Here is a 21,748-nt window from a genome sequence, read left to right as displayed (position 1 = left end):
CCCTGTCCGTCCCATCCTGCGCTTTCCCTGTCCGTCCCATCCTGCGCTTTCCCTGTCCACCCCATCCTGCGCTTTCCCTGTCCACCCCATCCCTGCGATCTCCCTGTCCACCCCCCCACCCATCCTGCGATCTCCCGTCCAATCCTGCGATCTCCCCGTCCACCCCCCCGTCCCGTCCTGCGATCTCCCCGTCCACCCCCCCGTCCCATCCTGCGATCTCCCCGTCCACCCCCCTGTCCCATCCTGCGATCTCCCCGTCCACCCCCCCCCCGTCCCATCCTGCGATCTCCCCGTCCACCCCCCCCCCGTCCCATCCTGCGATCTCCCCGTCCACCCCCCCCCGTCCCATCCTGCGATCTCCCCGTCCACCCCCCCCCGTCCCATCCTGCGATCTCCCCGTCCACCCCCCCGTCCCATCCTGCGATCTCCCCGTCCACCCCCCCGTCCCATCCTGCGATCTCCCCGTCCACCCCCCCGTCCCATCCTGCGATCTCCCCGTCCACCCCCCCCCCCGTCCCATCCTGCGATCTCCCGTCCACCCCCCCGTCCCATCCTGCGATCTCCCCTTCCACCCCCCCGTCCCATCCTGCGATCTCCCCTTCCACCCCCCCGTCCCATCCTGCAATCTCCCCTTCCACCCCCCCCCCCGTCCCATCCTGCAATCTTCCCTTCCACCCCCCCGTCCCATCCTGCAATCTTCCCTTCCACCCCCCCCGTCCCATCCTGCAATCTCCCCCTTCCACCCCCGTCCCATCCTGCAATCTCCCTTCCACCCCCGTCCCATCCTGCAATCTCGCCGTACACCCCCCCGTCCCATCCTGCGATCTCCTGGTCCAATTCTGCGATCTCCCGGTCCAATCCTGCGATCTCCCCATCCAATCCTGCGATCTCCCCATCCACCCCCCGTCCCATCCTGCGATCTACCCGTCCAATGCTGCGATCTCCCTGTCCACCCCTCCGTCTAATCCTGCGATCTTCCCGTCCCATCCTGCAATCTCCCTGTCCACCCTCCCGTCCCATCCTGCGATCTCCCTGTCCCATCCTGCGATCTCCCTGTCCACCCCCGCCGCATCCTGCGATCTCCCTGTTCACCCACCCGTCCCATCCTGCGATCTCCCTGTCCACCCCCCGTCCCATCCTGCGATCTCCCCGTCCACCCCTCCGTCTAATCCTGCGATCTCCCCGTCCACACCCCCGTCCCATCCTGCAATCTCCCCGTCCCATCCTGCAATCTCCCCATCCACCCACCCGTCCCATCCTGCGATCTCCTCGGTCCCACCGCCCCGTCCCATCCTGCAATCTCCCCGTCCCATCCTACGATCTCCCTGTCCACCTCCCTGTCTCATCCTGCAATCCCCCCGTCCCATCCTGAGGTCTTTCTGGACATGTGGTCCCATCCAGTGCGCTGCGTGTCTTCAGAGGTCAGGATGTATGCATAAACATAAGAGATTTTCTCAGTCCAACTAGATTACATTCTTCTATTAAACTTTAAGCAAAATACTCTAAAAATTGTCTAAAAATAGAAAGACTTGTTAAATTGAGATTATATATATATAAAATTTTTTTTTTTGTCATGTTGCTCATGAAGCAGAGTTCAGAAAAAAAGCAACAGGCTATTGAAATGGTACAGCATTGGGAAGGGAGCAGCAGGCCAGCAACAACGCAGCGCAACAACGCAGAGCACAGGTAAGTGTTATTGCTCAGTTTCACATTTATAATTTCCTTTAATTTATAAACAATCAGGACACCACACTTCATAGTGTTGGTGAATTTAAAGGAGAATCTCCTAAGGTCACTCCACAAGTTACATTATGATTGTACAATCTTTTTTAAATCAACCAACAAATAGTGGAACAACTGGTAGTGGAAGGTCCTGCCTAATTGGATACACTCCTTGGAGTGCTGAAAAAATTATTAGACCCCCGCGCTTATGGTGAAAATGAAAAATGAGGAGATGCAGCATCAATAAATTCATCCTAAGGTGAATCTACAAGAAATGTTAAAAAGAGGGGATAGGTTATGGAGCTGCTCTTATTAAGAGGTGACCTACAACCTCTAAACACTTGAAGGGGTGTGTGTCACGGGTGCATTTAGTGCAAAAAGTGACAATAAAAGTGCAGAATAAATATTTGTATATCCACAAAAAAAATCCTACTGTGCAAACTTTCTAACCGCTTATACATAATACATATTGTGATGTTCAAACGAAAATAAAATAAAATAAACACAATCCTGTGCAAAACCTGCAATTCAAAGTGACATTTCTGTGCAAAAAAATCCAACATATATGACTGGTGTATATTGTTGCTGTGAAACTGGGTTCAGAAATATGCATATACCGTCCTTAAACCCTGGTGTATTTAAAAAAAAAAAAAGAAAGAAAAAAAAAGGAAGTCCAATAAAGTGGCAATGTGCTCCTTCAAATTGTTCTGCGCTTCTTGGAAAACAGTGCCCCATAAGAAACGCACTCACTGCTATTATTCACCCCACAAGGAGGTATTTCACTTTCACAGTATGAGCCACTGTGTAGCCTGTGGAGAGGGAGCAAACTTCCTGTCCTGTGTTCTCCAAGTGCCTCCTTGTCTGCGATGTAAGTGGTCTCCTCACTGTTAACCTCTTAGAAGTTGCCCACATGTAGAGAGGAAAGAGACTCCATAGTGTGATACCGTACAATTATCCAAAAATGTATTAATACTGATGGGTACTCACATTTAATAAAAATCATTAAAAGCGAAAACAGTGTTTTAAAAACAGAAAACCGGAGCGATCTGCGCTCCACGGCTCGAAACCGGAACAGTGAGGAGACCACTTATATCGCAGACAAGGAGGCACTTGGAGAACACAGGACAGGAAGTTTCCTTCCACTCCACAGGCTGCACAGTGGCTCATATTGTTAAGGTGAAATACCTCCTTGTGGGGTGAATAATACCGGTGAGTGCGTTACTTATGGGGCACTGGTTTCCAAGAAGCACAGAACAATTTGAAGGAGCACATTGTCACCTTATTGGACTTTTTTTGTTTTTTTTTTTAAATACACCAGGGTTTAAGGACGGTATATGCATATTTCTGAACCCAGTTTCACAGCAACAATATACACCAATCATATATGTTGGAGTTTTTGCACAGAAATGTCACTTTGAATTGCAGGTTTTGGACAGGATTGTGTTTATTTTATTTTCGTTTGAACATAACAATATGTATTATGTATAAGCGTTATAAGTTTTCCTTGGAGTTCTGGCTTCTTTCTATTACCATCTTATTCTTTATGAATTGGTAGTGATGGTCTTATTCAAATTTATGTAGATGTGGGTTACATCCTTCATGTGCTAATATTGTACTGGATTGGAAACATTCCAGTATACCTATAAGGTCACTATGGTTTATTACATTCTTTTCCACTCAAAGTGGTTCTAAAGACCGAAGGTTTTTTTTTACCTTAATGCATTCTCTGAATGGTAAAAAAAAAAAAAAAAAAAAAAAACAGTCTGTATGCAGCAGCCCAATACTTACCTCAGCCCCATCTTGATTCAGCGCTGTGCATAAGAGTGGTGGCTCACTCCTCTCTCCCTTCTTACTGAGCAGATTGATAGCAGTGGGAGCCATTGGCAACAGTCAGACAGACATGCTGTAGCTGCCAACCCACCACACAAGCATTGCCAGTCTCCACTTTTTATAGTGCTTCTGATTCCCAGTTATCGGAAAAAAGTTGTAAAGGCAGAAGTCCTGGTCACAGGTTCCTTGTTGGAGCACAACATTTCAATTTCTGCTAGTGACCATCTAAGGCCTTTGTTTAACAAAATGTTTTCAGACTCACAAATTGCACAAAAAATATGCCTGTGCAGCCACCAAAACAACACACATAATACAAAGTGCAATTGCTCCGGAAGCAATAGCAAATGTCAGAGCTGCCATTAAAGGGCAAAGCACATATTTTGGCATTTTACTAGATGCAAGCTCTGACCAATTTGACAAATATTTCCCTCTTCTCATTATATATGAAAATCCTACAACAGGGCTCACAGTTACAGAATTTCTAGACATGGTGTCCTGTGCATCCTGTAGAGCCCAAGATCTTTTTGATGCAGTGAACGAAATGTTAAAAAAACATAACGTAGACTGGAACATGTGTTCCACTTATTCTGCAGATAATGCTGCTAACATGCAGGGAAAACACAACAGTGTGCTTTCTAGAAAAAGGGCAGCTCAGAAACCAGAGCAAAAGGTGTACGCTGTTGGATGTCCCTGCCACTTAGTTCACCTAATGGCTGAACATGCAGCAAATACATTGTCCATCAGTGTTGAGGACCTCATTATTGACATATATTTTCATTTCCAAAAAAGTAGTAAAGAGTAGCAGCTCTTCATGAATATATGGAATTCTGCAACACTGGTGTTTGGAAAATAGTGAAACATGTGAAAACCCGTTGGTTGTCACTTGAAAAATCCATTGAAAGAACACTGTTTGCTTGGGATGCCTTGGGAATCCTATTTCAGAAGCACACTGGGTGAAGAAAGTTATCTTGGTGCCAGAGAAAAAAGAATACTTGATTCAATGCAAAATCCTCTGACAAAACTATATTTGTTGTTTTTGCACTCCACCCTACCTGTCTTTAATTCTTTTAATGTGTTGCTTCAAACAGAAGCCCCTATGGTCCATATTATACATTCAGCTATGATCAATCTCTATAGAGATCTTCTTGTAAGGTTTGTTCTGCCAGCTGTAATTGCTGGTGCTAAAAGTTTTCTGAGGCTTAATTATCATGATTCTTCACTTCAGCTGCCACAATCAGATTCTTATTGGCTTTGAAACAAGAAATTATCAAGAAGAGAAAATGTAACTGACACAGCTGGGTACAAAAAATTTGCCTCAGAAACTGTTCTTTTTTTACTGCAGAGCTCTAGACTACATGAAAAAGGCTATGCCTTTGGAGGACCCAGCCTTAGGTTCCCTAAATCCAAATTCATGCCTTTCTTCCACCATTCATGACCTGCAGACTGTAATTTCTAGATTTCCAAATGTTGTTAAGGTCCAGGACATAGACTCCTATCAGAATTTCGGGACTATCAGATCACTGATATATCTTCAGTTGACAACCTCCGGATAGATGCATTTTGGCATAACTTGTCGCAAATTAAAGATCTAGCGACAGGCCTGAGCAAGTACACAATGTCTTGCAAACTGGCCAAGTTTATTCTTCTTATTCCACATAGCAATGCTTCATGTGAAAAGCTGTTTTCCTGATTATGCTAGATCACAGACCAGCGGAGCTCCCTTGGTAAAAATCCATTAACTCAACAGCCAGCTGCCAATGTATATGAGGAGGTCACAACAGTCAGAAACACACTTTGTGCAGGGCTTGCAAGCAAGATTAATATATTCTCCCAAGTGAGATGTCACCAGTGGCAGCCCTCCACACAGCTTCTCAAGAAGGCAAAATCCGCTACATTTGTGGCTTTATCTAGTAGGAGGAAACCAGCAACTGGACCAGCAGAAGAGGCAGAAACTGGAACTGCAGAATCTGCAACTTGGACGGGAAGGGACGAAAACATGGCTTCTATCCCACAGGCTATCACTGGGTCCACCGGTGAACGAATATCCGCAGTTGAAGACTCTCAGGTGGCATCATCTGCTTCTACAAAGCAAAGAGAAAGTGGAGGGGTATCCAAAAAGAGATTTGCCTCTTTGTTTAAAAAACATACTGCAGCTCTGCTGAGCAAAAAAGCTGCTCCAAAGCAGAAAAAAAAAAATCAATAGAAACTAAGCATGTAGCAGACACCAGCAGTGAGGATTAGGACATTTTAGACTAATTTTGTTTTGGTGAATTCAGTTCTGCTCAAGTGTAGCTTTTTTGCATTCTTTAGGTTATAGAACGTTGGGTTATTTATAATTTATATTCTGCATATACTGCAGCCTCAGTAAGTTATTTTGTTTCTTAAAAAGTAAATATGTTTAATATTTTCACTAAACACTACTAGAACGCCGGTTCACATTAGAAGCGGCACGACTTTCAGGTCGCCTCACCGAGGCGACCTGCACACGACTGCCGCGGCGACTTGCAAGACGACTTCTGTATAGAAGTCTATGCAAGTCGCCCCCAAAGTAGTACAGGAACCTTTCTTCTAAGTCGGAGCGACTTGCGTCGCTCCGATTAGAACGGTTCCATTGTACAGAACGGGAGGCGACTTGTCAGGTGGCTAGGACACCAAATATACTTGATTTATTTCAGGAAGATTCAGACAGTTGAAAGCCCACCGATTTGTTGAGTTTAATTGATCAATAAAACATTTAGTATAGTAATGGGCGAAAACTTATATAAGTATAAGTTATATCAGTGGATGCACATTTCAAGTTCTCCAGTGCATAAGCTATACAAGTGATGTGGTGGGAGAAATGTCAGACTTGAACAAGACTGGCCAAGATTCAGCCAGCATTACACTTATTTTTGTAAGCTTACAGTATATATAAAGATCTCCTTTACGTTTTAATGGTAATAGGGAAGGGTTAACCATCTTGTCAGGTTTTTATTGTGGTCTGCTTTAACTGGAATGGAAATCTCATATTTGAGTTGTCACCAGATGTGAGGGATATTTTTCACAGAGATTCTCCTCACTTTAGAGTAATTTCCTCACATTTACTGTTGTGTCTAAAGAAAGGGAGTGAAAGGAAAGATGTAAAGAAAATTTCACACTTACCTAATAATTTTACACGACCTGAAGATAGTAATGCTGGATCATCTTTTTTCACATTATTTACAGAATCATCTACTAATTCCTTGATATGGTCGATTCCCACTACTTGTCCCTTGGGTCCAACCTCGAAAACAGAAAATCATTCTTTAATATTTTTCTTATAAGACCATGAAAAAAACGATATCAATAATTCATTCTAATTGTCTAATTGTTTGCGAATATTTATTATACACTGTTCTTTGTTACATTAATAAACATTCTATTGATTACTATATGACTAACCCATTTTAAAAGGTTTTTAAATTGTTTGGGTTTTTCATATGCTACATATCATCGGATTAGTGTGGTACAAGCTGCTTTCCCTCAGCTTTGGCTTAAATGCTACACACAAGGGCATACTAATAAGGCAGGAAATGTGATATCACCAAAAATTTACAACAACCACATCAACCAGGAAAAATGACCTTCACTTAAGTTCTCAATAACAGTCTGAAACTAAAATTGCTCATGTACAGTAGACACCATAAGGTAGAAGACTGCATATCTGCAAATACCAGGAGAATAATAGGAGACATGTATAAGCTGGAGCTGGTGGGGGGTAAATGTGGAATTATCAAACCTGAAATAAAACATTCAGGTCATTAGCCAGCGGATGGTTCGCTGGGAGGTGGTTTGTTTCCTGTTGCTTGCAATATGCTTCAGCCCCCTCTATATTGACTCTGGGTCATTGGCAGAAAAGTCTTCAGTTTATGAGAGTAACTTCTCTTTGCTACTCCGAACTCTTGTCAGCATGTTTCTGGTCTGGATATGCAGGGTTCTGTCCCCACTTCTGGAGACATGATGTTTAAGCTGGAGTTGGTGGGGGGATGAAATTTGGCATTATTGAACTTTGAAAAAAGAACATTCAAGTCATTTGCCAGTTAATGGGTCTCTGCAGTGTAGGGGGGGGGGGGTTCTTGTAGCTTGTAATGTTCTGCAGCTCTCTCCATACTGCCTCTGGGTCACTGGCAGAAAACATTCTTCAGTTTGCAGAGTAGCCAGTCTTTGCTACTCATCTCTTTAGCATGTTGCTGGTCTGGTTGTGCGGGATTTTGTCCCCACTTCTGTAGGCAGCTTCCCTAATCTACCTGAGCCATTTTAGTTATGCTGTAAACAATGGCTACTCATTGTTGAATGTCCGAACAGACTTAGTGGGTGCACACACCCTCGCAAAAGCTGATATATGTCATCACAGTAACAGTTCATACATATCTTTGGCCACAGCCTCAAAAAACACTCCCGTCAATGCAGTCAAAGCAGGCCTGTAGCCTCAACTTTGTCCACCTCTTCACAGTCTTAAGTTTTTGCAAATTTTAATTTTTTGCCTATAGACTGGAGGAAAAGGAAAATGTTGTCTATATTTTGCCAGTTCGTGGTTACGTTTTGCTGTTAAAATCCCAAGGAATAAAGGAGGAGGTCTGTCTGTTCTATGCTGCCATATATTGTAATACCTTCCTGACGCAGGCTTGAGGTGGGATGTAGACACCAACAAGAAAAAAGGGGGAAAAAATCCAGAGGTTAATCCAAGGGGCCGAGTTGGGCATTTGGCCTAATAACTTAGCTGTAATTTTTTTTCTAAAATTATGTTTTTAACCCTAGTCTTCATTTCATGGAAATTTAGGACTAGAGATCCCTACACCTTGGCAATAATCTGTTTAGTGGCTGTAAAAACAAATACCAATAATTTAGACTGAGGTGAAGAAATATCAATTAGTGTTTAGTTGGGTAGTGTTTCTCGTGGGTCTGGGTTAAACAGGCAGGCTAGAATGACTATATGTCTATATACCTTAGTCCACAATGCTCCACTGGGTACTTTTACCAAATATGCTCAAAAGTGCCAGAATCTGGGCATCTATAAAAGTACGTTTCTTGCGTTTTCATTGCTACTTGCATTGACTTAAATTAAGTCGCAATGAAACTGGAAGTCCAAAATTGCACTGTTCTGCGGCTTTGAAACCGTGCGGAAGTAGCGCAATTTTAAAGCCGCACTAGTGTGAACCAGGGCTTAGTGGTGATTATCTGATCAAGTCTGGTGCATGAGATTCTTCCTCGGTGTCCTCCCCTTGCCAGTTTCCAAATGGTTTATCCCCCTCTTTTTTTTTTTTTTTTTTTTTTTAATCAAGCCTCTGATTGCTTCAGATACTAGCTGGATACACACTATACAATTTTCTTTAGATTTTTCCTTTAGACTTACCAAAACCATATAAACCTTAACAGTTTCAATTTGTATGCAATCAGACAGACCCTTGCACTACATGGTTTTGGTAACTCTAAAGGAAATCAAACAACAAAAGTTGTATAGTGTGTATCCAGCTGTATAATCTCCACTATTGTTTGATCTCTTACTGGCTTTTGCCCACTGCTTGGTTGGACTGCCTTTGGGATGTCTCGACTGTTAAAGAATAGGTACAATTTTTTTTTCTCTCTCATTGAGTAATGTTTGTAGTTCCATAAAATATTTTTCTTGAAGTCCAATGAGGCACACGGGTCACATCCTATGTTATTGGCTCCTATATGGCTTACTCACAAAAGTGAGGCATGGTGATTGAAGGGGAAAGATGAGGGGTTGTTAATAGGAGCTGGGTTAATGTTTTTTAAATTACAGTGTCCCAACCTTCTGTAGACAGCAGTATTACCCAATGGTCCAAGTTTCTACAATTCTTGTGTTCCTCAATGGGCTTACAGAAACGGTAAGTGCAAAAATATTATTTTGTTTGGGTTCCTTTTATTGTTCAGGTTGTTCTAAAACTGCCAACCTAAACGCTTTTCTATACTTAATATAAATGGAATGTGGGCATTCCCGCACATGGGCAGCTTGCCGAGTACAGATCCATAGTTTAGAAGGATCTGAATGCAGCAGTTTTGTATGCTACTGGTCCATGCCTACTGTCCTGTGACCATGGTCCTGTATGTTATAAACCCCCCCCCCCCCTTCCCAAGCAAGGTCATGCTGTGAATTCAATTCTGCCACATAAATGACTCATTCAGGGGGGGGGGTGTAAACAAGAATGGTGTGCAACCAGCAGCAGCCCCTCAGCTGGCTACACATTGTTGATATTTACATGTTAGTCTAAGCCCTCATGCACACAGGCTGTTAAAAAAAAGTTATGAAAATGCCAGTATCTTAGCAGTGATTTTTTTTAAACTTTTTTCAGCGTTTTTGCAATAGCATTTTTTAGCGTTTGAGCGTTTTTCCGCGTTAGCGTTTGAGCGTTTTTTTTTTTTTCAAATTTTTTTTTTTTTTTTCAATGGATCAAAAACGCTAAAAAACGTTGGTAAATGATGTTTTTCAGCGTTAGAGCGTTTTTACAGCTGAAAAACGTCTTTCAGAACCCACTGGTCCTGGGTTTTTTTTACAGCTTAAAAACGCCTATGCCACTTGCAGCTCAAAAACGCCTAGGTGGGCATGAAGCCATAGACTAACATAGACAGGCCTTTTTAAGCTGCAAAAAAGCTCAAAAAAGCAGCTGTAAAAATGTCCGTGTGCATGAGGACTTAGTAGCAGTGGTGGCCAATAATAGGGTTCATGTATGCATGTAAATGTTAGCACAAATGTTACATGCATAAAAACAATATGTTCATGTGCATGGAAGAATAAGGCGTTATAAAATGAGATGTAAGCAATATTAAAGGAGCAATATGAGTGTCTTTGAACACTTTTGGCTTGTCCTGGAGAGGTTTTATCTTTAATGGCAAAACTTGCCCTGTGTGCAGTTAAAACCAAAAGGTGAAACTGAAAGAAAATCCCAATTTTTGGTTTTTCACCAGAACAGAAAGTCAAACAAAACCTCTCTGATGGGATACATATGGCTAAAGAAAAGTAAAGTAAAATAAAAAAAAATATCCGAAATGAAGAAAAAAAAAAAAAAAAAGTTATGGCTTTATTTCTACCTAAAGCAAAACTGTGTTCTAATAAGTTCTCTACTGTAACCACGATGGCTTCATACACAGTTGTACATAAATAGCAACTTCTGGGAGCAGTGTGATACATCAGGAATTGCTGGCAGCTGATGTCTGCTTTCATTCCTGTAATCCTTTCCCTGCAAGACTGCAGCCAACATCTACTGCCAAACATTTCACCTCACAAAATAGAAACCTATAGTTGTCATACTGAAAGACCTCAGCTGGTCCCATGTGGCTGCTTTTCAAAGCTCTCCTGGTACCATTTTCATTGTATACAGTATTTCCTCATGCTTCCAACTGAGAGACTTCTAAATTTGTTTAGCATTCTGGCACAATTAGCTGTTAATTTAAATAGTTACATCTGGGTTTCATTTTTCCGTTTTAAAAATTGCTCCGATTTTGCAGAGTTGTAGAAATGTAAAAGCATATCAGTTTGGACAGTACATTGTCAGAAAATTAAGACCTACTACCACGGCTATCCCCACACAAAAGTAAGTGTGCAAATATTTTTAGCACATAAAAGTGTGGAAATTTAAACAATTTTGGCCACTAGACAAAATAGGCCATTTCATAGGCTAAAAAAATGCATGGGCATCAGCCCAGTACAACTGCTTGAAATCAAATGATGTACCAGGTACATGATTTGGTGGCAAGTGGTTAATTTAATTAATTTTGGCGTGGGGACCCCCCCAAATCCATACCCGACCCTTAGACCTGGAGAACCTACTGACAGCTGAGGAGTCATTGGTTAAGGACACAGTGGCCAGCTTCCTGGCCCACTCTTTAACAACCAGCTATTGTTAAAGACGCTGGTGGCTGCCGTCTCCAAAAATTTGCATCTGAGATCACAGCTGAACCGCTGCTTTGGAATTTCTCAGTGAAAACGGACTGGAAATTCATACTGCACATGTGTGAACCTGGCCTTAAGGTGCTATATAAAATAATGCTTATTATAATTATAGCTGTAACAGACGTCTCCCCACTCTTAGGAGTGAGGGCACACCTTAGTTTGCAGGAGGGCTTCAGGAAAGACTTTGTGGGCTGTATGGGCCAAGTCTTGTGCCAAATGGAAGAAGGGCTGAACGTAGGCTTAGAAGTTGAAGCTTGGGTAAAGTGCTATGGTGCTGTGTTTTGAGAAAGTAGAGGCTGAGGAAAGGAACTTTGGAAATTTCTGCTGGGGAAGGAAGAACCTTTCCTTCTGTGACATTGATGAATCTCTCAAGTACTTTACCAGAGAAACATCCTCCTTCAAAGGGAATATATGTTAGGCATCTTTTACAGGCAGCTTTGGCAGATTAGGCTTTAAAACAGAACTTCATCCAAGTTCTGCTTTAAGTCCTCCTGCCTTCTTCCCCTGTCACATTTGGCATGTCATTTTTTATGGAAGGGTGGGGGCAAGCAGCACTGCTGGCTGCCCAGTCATGATACCGGCACCAGGAACCCAAAGGCTAGTGATAAACTAGCCTGGATGAGGACAGAGCTGGATCCCTGTATGGGTAAGTGTCTTCTTATTAAAAGTTAGCAGCTTCAGGATTTGTAGCTGACTATTATTTTATTTTTTCCAGAGTGAACAATCTCTTTAAACCGTAGGACACTGTCCATAGGAATGGAATCAGAGCCATTCTTGAGATTTGTGTCATTACTTGCTCTAGAGCACATGTGTTAAACACAAGGCCTGTGGGCCAAATTCGGCCCACTATGCCTTGTTATGTGTCCATCACACTCAGTTTTGCAGCCATAACCTAAATTCACCACCTACTGTGCTCTGCTTCCCACTGTCACTTGTAAACACAGAAATGTGTGGTCAGCCAATCCCCTTCAGTTTTAGTCACTTATATTACCTGTATCACCTAGATACTCATATAGATCATATTGCTGGAGGGGTGGAGTGTCCAAAAGGCTTCATATATTTTCTAGGATATGACAGAAGAAATGGGGACTCTGAAGCCCTCTGATTATTGTATAATTTTGCATATACTCTGCTGGGTTTGTCATCTGTGAGCTGGAATCCAAAAAAAACACTACACTATGGAAAAGAACCAAGGCTTCGGACTAAAAATTTGTTTGAATAAATATTCACTTGAGGGAGATTACATTACACACACATTTGTGCACACAAAGTAAAAGCAGCACACATGATGAGCCTACCGTGATTAGTTGGGAGGCTCTACAAATATGAGGCTCCAGGCAGCACAAACTGACACTCACCATCGGATTGAGTGCCAGAGTGTGCTCCCATATGTTTGCTTGTCCGGTCTAAGGTATGCTCAGGTTTACTAATTTGGTCCTTTTCTTGACTGCTTTGTCTGTCCATGGTTTCTCTAGATGTCTCTCAAACCTTTCCAATCCTGACAATAATATTTAATCCTATATTGGTCATGTATTTTCCATTGAAGTTTATATGATCAACAGTTCATGCATATTTATTGAATAATATTTTCTAATTCCAGCTTTGGCATTAGCAATTACTTCATTCATGATCATAACTGCTTTGAAAGTGCATATACATATCAGTTGCTTTAATTTATCTATTAATTTTCCCCCCAATTATTATTCACATATACGCCATCTTGTGGACATTTACTATATTGCAAATTTATAGAGCTATACATCACTATTCCCTAATTAGACCTACATTCACAGGATGTCCCTCTATGTGGTTAATTTATTTAAATTGGTGAGCTTTGAGTGTCAGAGGCGTTTGAAGGATTGATTGCAAATATCCATTGAATTTTTCCTAGACATTCAGGCAGTCTCAAATTAATCAGATGGCCATTATATTGATACATTTTTTAATTATATTTTTCAGCGGCCACTTATTTCTGAGCCCGCTATATCTACTTGTGAATGAGCAAATATTAAATTTACCATCATGAGGTACGATGCTGGAATGCAATATTTTACGTATGGAAATGCATTACTTTCTGATAAACCTTAATCATTATATACATATCTTTATTACTTCTATTTGCAGGGCTCTGCTTCCCCCGACTCCAGCAGTTTTGGGTGTTGATGCCTTACCGGGTTTGTTAGGTCACTTTTCAACAAATAACCTTATGCCTAAGGGCTAGATACCATAGATGGGCATATCCGGGACATACCTCTGTTCTTGTTTTTAATACTTTAAGTGGAATGTGTTGCATATGGCAGTCTTAGCAAATCTTGTAAGTATATATGTGTGCTATATGCATATTTATATGATTATTAATGCATGTTACTATCCTTGTATATATATCTAAACTATCTGTTAATACATTCTAGATACATAATTGATTCTTTTATGTACCCCCAAAGGAGGAGATGAAAACTCCGAAACATGTAGTATTGACGGTTTCAATTCATATGCATTTGTGTATAACATTCCGCCATTTTTATTCTGTACTTCTTACTACATGTATTCATTAATAAAATATTTATAATTTTCTATCTATACGCATTTGAGTGCCTTAAATGTCCAGTTAGGGGTCAGTCCTTTTCTGTCTAGTTACCTTGGATGTGGCACATTTCAGAGACACTCTCTGACAACAATACATTGTATCATTTGTAGACGCTACAACTTTTCCACAAGCCAATTAATACATGAAGAAATTTGTTTTCTTATTGGATATGTTTTATAACAGAATAGAAACAATTTTTTTTCATTTATATAATAGAATAATAAAAAAAGAACAGTGGTGATCACCACCAAAAGAAAACTATTTGAGTGAAAAAAAATGACATAATATGTAATTTGCGTACAGTGTTGCATGACAGCGATATTGTCAGTTAAACTAGCACAGTGCTGAATAGCAAAATATGCTCTTGTCATAAAGGGGGTAAAAGCTTTGAGAGGTCAAGTGGTTAAACAGAAGTGGCAAAAAGTGTGCGACCTGTAGTGTGATGTAACACTTTGTAATCCATTAGACATTAGGTTCTAAGTCAGACATTCTCAGCCAGCCAAAATCACAAAAATTACCATTCTTGCAAAGCAGGCAGTTAGAATTCCACTTCCAGATCCTACATCTAGAGCTTTGGCACCTTCATGTAACTGGTCGTGGAGGAGTTCTAATGCATATGCATGCTACAATAAAGAAAAAATGACAATGTCAGACGTGCAGAGAGGTTTGAGCAACAATGCCAGTGACATTAATCTTCAGAAAAACAGTCCATTAAACATAATGTCAACTGAAAAGATGTCATGCACCGTATTCAGCCGTCAATACAGCTTGTGTGTTTCTGTTTTATACTAAACTGGCATTTTTAAATGCATTTCTTTCTCCATTTGAATTTCGGCTCCCAAAGCAGAATTTCTTTACTCAAAGGCATTCAATAAGTAATCAGGTCAGGCATTTTAAGTGTAAGTATACTTACCATTACTCCAACCTCAGGTAATCTACTCTTTCCTTACCTCCCTCCCTAACAAACGTACCTAACTATTGCAGCTTTAGGCTGCAGCACTGTTTACATCCTTTGCGCTGAATCCCGCTGAGCCCTTTTAGACTATTATACCATTCTTCAAGAATTTGTCTCAGAAGAAGGCTCTCAGTGAATATCTACAGGAACAGACTGTGCAGGAGTACTTAAGTTCAGGAAAGGGAATAAGGGCATTTAAAGTGATTGTAAAGGCTTTTCCTATAAAAATAACGTTATGCTTACCTGTAGACATGTGCAATGTGTTTCGTAACTAATCAAAATTCAGCTGAATTTTGCATCTTTCGGACATTCGGAACCATCCGAATAAAAAAAATAATGAATTTCAACTAATACGAAAGAAATTATAGCGGATATAACAAATGAATTCGACATGATTCGGTAATGCGTTAAAGATCTAATGAAACAAAAGGTCAACTCAAAGTAAATCTTACAGTCCAATCAGCTGATTAATTTTGTACTGGAGGTTGGATTACTGGCAAAGTGCATTCCTGAGAACTGAGTGAGAAGGGTGTTGTATTGTATTTGAGCAGAGAAGAGATATTTTCATTGTGTGTGTTAATAGATTCAATAAACAATCGACTTTCCAAACTACGAATCATTATCACTGATATATATATATATATATATATATATATATATATATATATATAATAGATAGAAAGATATATATATATATATATATATATATATATATATATATATATATATATATATATATATATATATATATATATCTCTCTATATACACACATATATACACACACATACATAAATAAATATCGAATTTCAACGAATGCGATAGAAATTATAGCGGATATATCGAATGAATTCAACATGATTCGAGATTCAGTATATCGAATATCGACACTCTACAGAAATAACAAATTATCCGAAAACGAATTAACGTAACAGAACAAAATTATGTATTTTACGAATGACAACGAAACAAAACTAAACAAAATTTTTTGTTGTGCACAAGTCTACTTATCTGCTCTGTTGCAGTGGATTTGCACAGGACAGACTGGATCCTCCTCTTCTTGGGTCCCTCATCGCTTCTCCTGGCCCCACCCTCACGTTTAGTGCCTCCATAGTTAACAGCTTGCTATGGGGGCACCCAAGCTGAGTCACAGCTCACGGTGTCTATTCAGACACAGAGCCCTGATATGGCCCCACCCCCTCTCTCCGCTGATTGGCTAGCTGACTTTTATTGACAGCAGCGGGAGCCAATGGCGCCGATGCTGTCTCTCAGCCAGGAAGGAGAGTCTCGGGCAGCTGAGACATTTGTGGACATCGCTGGACAGAGGGGGACCTCAGATAAGTATTAGGAGGTATTGGGGCAGCAGCTGCACACAGAAGGCTTTTTATCTTAATGCATAAAATACAAATCTTTACACTTACCGTATTTATCGGCGTATAACACGCACTTTTTTCCCCTTAAAATCAGGGGAAAATAATGGGTGCGTGTTATACGCCAATCCCCCCCCCAGCTGATTGTGAGCGGAGCGAGCGCCGGCCGCCGATATACATACATAGCTTAGTGTACTTGGCTAGTTCCGCTCACAGTCACGCCCAGTCCCGCCCTATGATGGACATAACACAGGGACTGGGCATGACTGGGAGCGGAGCCTGCCGAACCTAGCCAAGTACACTTGGCTATGTATATGGGCGGCGCTCGGCTCCGCTCACAGTCACGCTCAGTCCCTCCATTGGACCTGTGTTATGTCCATCATAGGGCGGGAAAATGAGAGGAGCCGAGATACACAGGACCGGCTCTGTGTATCTCGGCGGCACCATTTTCAAACTGCAGTAACACTGACAAGTCACTGGCAAGGTGGCAAGGCTGCAAATGGACACTGGCAAGGCTGCAAATGACGCTGTGCAAGGCTGCAGCATGGACACTGATAAGGCTGCATTGATGGGCATTTAAATGTAAGTTTTCTTCCTTAAAATTCCCTCCTAATCTTGGGGTGCGTGTTATACGCCGATAAATACGGTAATTGTTCCTAATTTGATCACATAAAAACAAACATTCAATGCATTTTGGGGGGCAAGAATACTCTATCAGGGCATTTCCTCTTACATTTATTATTTTCATCTCCCCTCCTACTCTGGTATACCATTATCCACTGTTTTAATGCTCGTCTGTCATTCAACGAGTGACAGGACTGCCAGTCTGCTTCCCAATATCCTGGGGATCTGTGGACTCCTCCTCCTCTTCCATCCCAACTTCTTTTTACATTTAAAGCTTCATTCTCTTTTTTTTTTTTTTAACACAGTCATGTTATACTTACCTACTCTGCGCAGTGGTTTTGCACAGAGCAGCTCCGATCCTCTACTTTTCGGGTCCCCAGCACTCTTGGCTTTTCCCTCCCAAGCAGTGCACCCAGAGAAAGCTGCTTGCCCTGGGGGCAATACTGTGTGCTTGCTCCCGAGCCGCTGCTCTATGCATTCATAAGACGTAGAGGGCCCCCCCCCCCCCTACGCTCTCTTCTCATTGGCTCACTGGCTGTGATTGACAACAGTGGGAGCCAATGGGAGGGAGAGTCATGGGACAGCCGAGGCTATTGTGACCATTGCTGGATCGGAGGGAGCTCACAAAAGGTTTGGGGGGGGGGTGCTGTGCACAGCAAGTTTTTTACCTTTATGCATAGTATATGCATGAAGGTAAAAAACCTTCAGCTTTTAAATAGCAATAAGCTGCCTGGTCACATCTGTCACTAACCACAGTACATCAATGCAGCAAAAGTTACCAACTTTTTTTTTTTGCTTTCAACACATCAATTTCAGGGACAACATGTTAACTAGATGCATAATAAATCCCACTACTGTAATGACATAATCAATGTTTTTTTTTTTTACCTTTACCTGTCAGTGGTCATGTCATTATCTATATCTCTATCTATATCCACACACATACACACAAATGAAAAATAAACTTGTGCCCATGCATGTATGGCTAACATACAATTTTTTCATAAACTGGCACATAGGAGGTTGTGTGTGTATTATATATATTTGGTGTGACTGTTTGCCTTCAAGCAGCATCAATTCCTCTAGGTACCCTTGCACACAGTTTTTGAGGGAACTCAGCAGATAAGTTGTTCCAAACATCTTGGAGAACCACACATCTTCTGTAGATGTAGGCTGCCTCAAATCCTCCGGTCTCTTCATGTAATCCTAGACAGACTCGATGTTGAGATCAGGGCTCGGTGGGAGCCAAACCATCACTTCCGGTACGCCTTGTTCTGCTTTACACTGAAGGTAGTTCTTAATGACATTGCCTGTATGTTTGGGGTCATTGTCCTGCTGCAGAATACATTTGGGGCCAATCACACACCTCCCTGAAGGTATGGTATGATGGATAAATATCTGCCTGTATTTGTCAGCATTGAGAACACCATTAATCCTGACCAAAGCTCCAACTCCATTTGCAGAAATGCAGCACCAAACTTGCAAACAAACTGTCTCCTGCTACAGCCAAATCATTCAAATTTTGACTCATCAGTCCAGAGCACCCACTGCCATTTTTCTGCACCCCAGTTCCTAGGTTTTTGTGCATAGCTGAGTCGCTTAGCCTTGCTTCCATGTCCTGTGCAGACACAGAAGGATTTGAGGCAGCCTACACTCTCTCATACTGGTCACTGGAAGTTCAATATGGCACTTCATGGCAAAGAACTCTGAGGATATTAAAAAGAATTGTAGCTCTACATAAAGATGGCCTAGGCTATAAGAAAATTGCCAAGACCCTGAAACTGAGCTGCAGCACGGTGGCCAAGACCATACAGCGGTTTAACAGTACAAGTTCCGCTTCGCCATGGTCAACAAAAGAAGTTGAGTGCACATGCTCAGCATCATATCCAGATGTTGTCTTTGAGAAATAGACGTATGAGTGCTGCCAGCATTGCTGCAGGGGTTGAAGGGGTTGAAGGGGGTGGGGGGGTCAGCCTGTCACTGTTCAGACCATACACCTCACATTGCATCAAATTGGTCTGCATGGCTGCCATCCCAGAAGGAAGCCTCTTCTAAAGATGATGCACAAGAAAGCCTGCAAACAGTTTGCTGAAGACAAGCAAACTAAGGACATGGATTACTGGAACCAAGTCCTGTGGTCTGATGAGACCAAGATAAACTAAACTTATTTGGTTCAGATGGTGTCAGGCGTGTGTGGCGGCAACCAGGTGAGGAGTACAAAGACAAGTGTGTCTTGCTTACAGTCAAGCATGGTGGTGGGAGTGTCATGGTCTGGGGCTGCATGAGTGCTGCCAGCACTGGGAGCTACAGTTCATTAAGGGAACCATGAATGCCAACATGTACTGTGACATACTGAAGCAGAGCATGATCCCCTCCCTTCAGAGACTGGGCTGCAGGGCAGTATTCTAACATGATAACGACCCCAAACACACCTCTCCAAGACAACCACTGTCTTACTAAAGAAGCTGAGGGTAAAGGTGATGGACTGGCCAAGCATGTCTCCAGACCTAAACCCTATTGAGCATCTGTGGGGCATCCTCAAATGGAAGGTGGAGGAGTGCAAGGTCTCCAACATCCACCAGCTCCGTGATGTCGTCATGAAGTGGAAGAGGACTCCAGTGGCAACCTGTGAAGCTCTGGTAAACTCCATGTCCTAGAGGGTTAAGGCAATGCTGGGAAATAATTGTGGCCACACAAAAATATAATATTGACACTTTGGGCCCAATTTGGACATCTTCACATAGGGGTGTATTCACTTTTGTTGCCAGCAGTTCAGACATTAATGACTGCGTGTTGAGTTATTTTGAGGGGACAGCAAATTTACACTGTTATACAAGCTGTGCACTCACTACTTTACATTGTGGCAAAGTGTAATTTCTTCAGTGTTGTCACATGAAAAGATATAATAAAATATTTACAAAAATGTGAGAGGTGTACTCAGTTTTGTGAGATACTGTGTGTGTGTGTGTGTATATATATATATATATATATATATATATATATATATATATATATATATATATATATATATATATATAAATAAAATAGTTTTTTTTAATAAAAAAACTTTCTGCCTTTACAACCACGTTAAGCCACCAATAGCACACTCGGCCCATCATGCCCTACTTACAACTATCACATTTTTTGTGGACTTACCCACTGAAATAGCAGATATTAAAATAGTACAACAAATATTTTAACAAGCATAATAAAGGCATGTCACTTACCATGTGTGGAGCACTAATTGTTGCTTGATAACCTATTAGGAAAAAACAAAAATGAAAGATAATGAGTGGATATCTTTTATAAGAGATATTGATCAGCATATTTTAGTTAAGTCCAATGCAGGTATCAAAAACAAAACAAAAAAATCAAATGCCCATGGGACTTTTAAAGGTTACACCATCAAGAAAGTAGATGAACTTTTAAAAAAAATTTTTATTAGTTTACAAAGAGAAAAAATCTCATAACAAATGTAGGAGATATTTAAAAAATAGTAGTGGTGCACCGAAATTAAAATTCCGGTGCCGAAACTGAAAATTCAGTATGCACTTGGCCGAAAACCGAAATGGATAGTTTTAAAAAAAATGTGTGTTTAAATGTAATTAACGCGGCTGGCGTTTTTGCATTGAAGTCAACGAGGGGAGAACAACAGGGCGTGATCTTGCATTGAAATCAATGGGGCGTGATCTTGCATTGAAGTCAACGGGTTGCAGCATGCGATTATCAGCACCTTTTTTTTTTTTTCTATCGACAAAACGCAGATAACCCTATTTTCGGACAATAATTTTCATCAGCCAATATATCGGTGCATCCCTAAAAAATAGAGAAGGCCGATTTAACTATTGTCAATCTACCCAACAGCTTCTTAGTTACAATTCCATATCTGTTGCCTTCAATTGCTTAGAAGATTTCACATAATTCCAGTGAGTAAAACGAAGCACATTACAAATCTCAATTTGTTATGTGAATAGTCATTCACTTCATCAGGAGAAGATGCTACTGATAAGGTGTCTATAAATTAGAAAAACAGGATTAGATTTTTAAAGTAATGACAATAAAATTGCATATTTATCCATTCATAATCCGCTACTAGGGGCTGATAATAAACCATCCCCTGGGGGATAGATATGCAATTTTAATATCAATACTTTACAAATCTAACCCCATTTCCCTAATTTATAGATACCTTGTTAATAGCATCTACTTCTGATGTAGTGAATGAACACTCACTAAACACATTGAGATTTGTGATGTGCTTCATTTACTTACTGGAATTAGGTGAACCCTTAGGCTCCTTTCACACTTGTGCAACTTAAAAGTCATGCGATTTTGCCAGGATTTTGACGCGACTTGAAGCAATGCCTGTGTAATCTTGAGGTCTATGGACCTCAAGTCGCATCAAAGTCGGACCAATGTAGTGTAGGGACTACTTTGAAGTTGCTGCGACTTGGACGCACAGATATGGTACTCCTTGGAAATCATCTTTGCAGTCCCAAGTCGCATAAGTGTGAAAGGGGCCTTAAAAGTAACTGAATGAGAAAAATATGCAATTGTAACTATGTATTTGTCATGTTAAGTAGATTGACAATAGTTAAATCAGCCTTCTCCATTTTTAAATATCTCCCACGTTTGTTTTTAAATCAGTTTTTAGTATACTAATAAAAATCTTTTTTTTATTTATTTTTTATTTACTTTGTTGGTGGTGGTGTACCTTGTAAAAAGTTCCATG

General features: G+C 41.2%; 1 protein-coding gene across 1 annotated transcript in view; it reads right to left on the bottom strand.

Annotated features, from left to right (window-relative positions):
- The window catches only part of LOC141140338 (protein-L-isoaspartate(D-aspartate) O-methyltransferase-like), a gene marked incomplete in the record, with an annotated part of 92,395 nt that overhangs the window by 6,799 nt on the left and 63,848 nt on the right, over positions 1–21,748 (bottom strand). Inside the window, 3 exon segments of the mRNA XM_073627398.1 lie at positions 6,694–6,814; positions 14,588–14,692; positions 20,244–20,275. Of these exon segments, the coding sequence (XP_073483499.1) occupies positions 6,694–6,814; positions 14,588–14,692; positions 20,244–20,275 (258 nt within the window).

Source organism: Aquarana catesbeiana, linkage group LG04 (assembly GCF_042186555.1).
Source record: "Aquarana catesbeiana isolate 2022-GZ linkage group LG04, ASM4218655v1, whole genome shotgun sequence".
Classification (NCBI taxonomy): Eukaryota; Metazoa; Chordata; class Amphibia; order Anura; family Ranidae; genus Aquarana; species Aquarana catesbeiana.
Note: the sequence above shows the minus strand (reverse complement) of the source record. Positions and strands in the feature narration are given on the sequence as shown.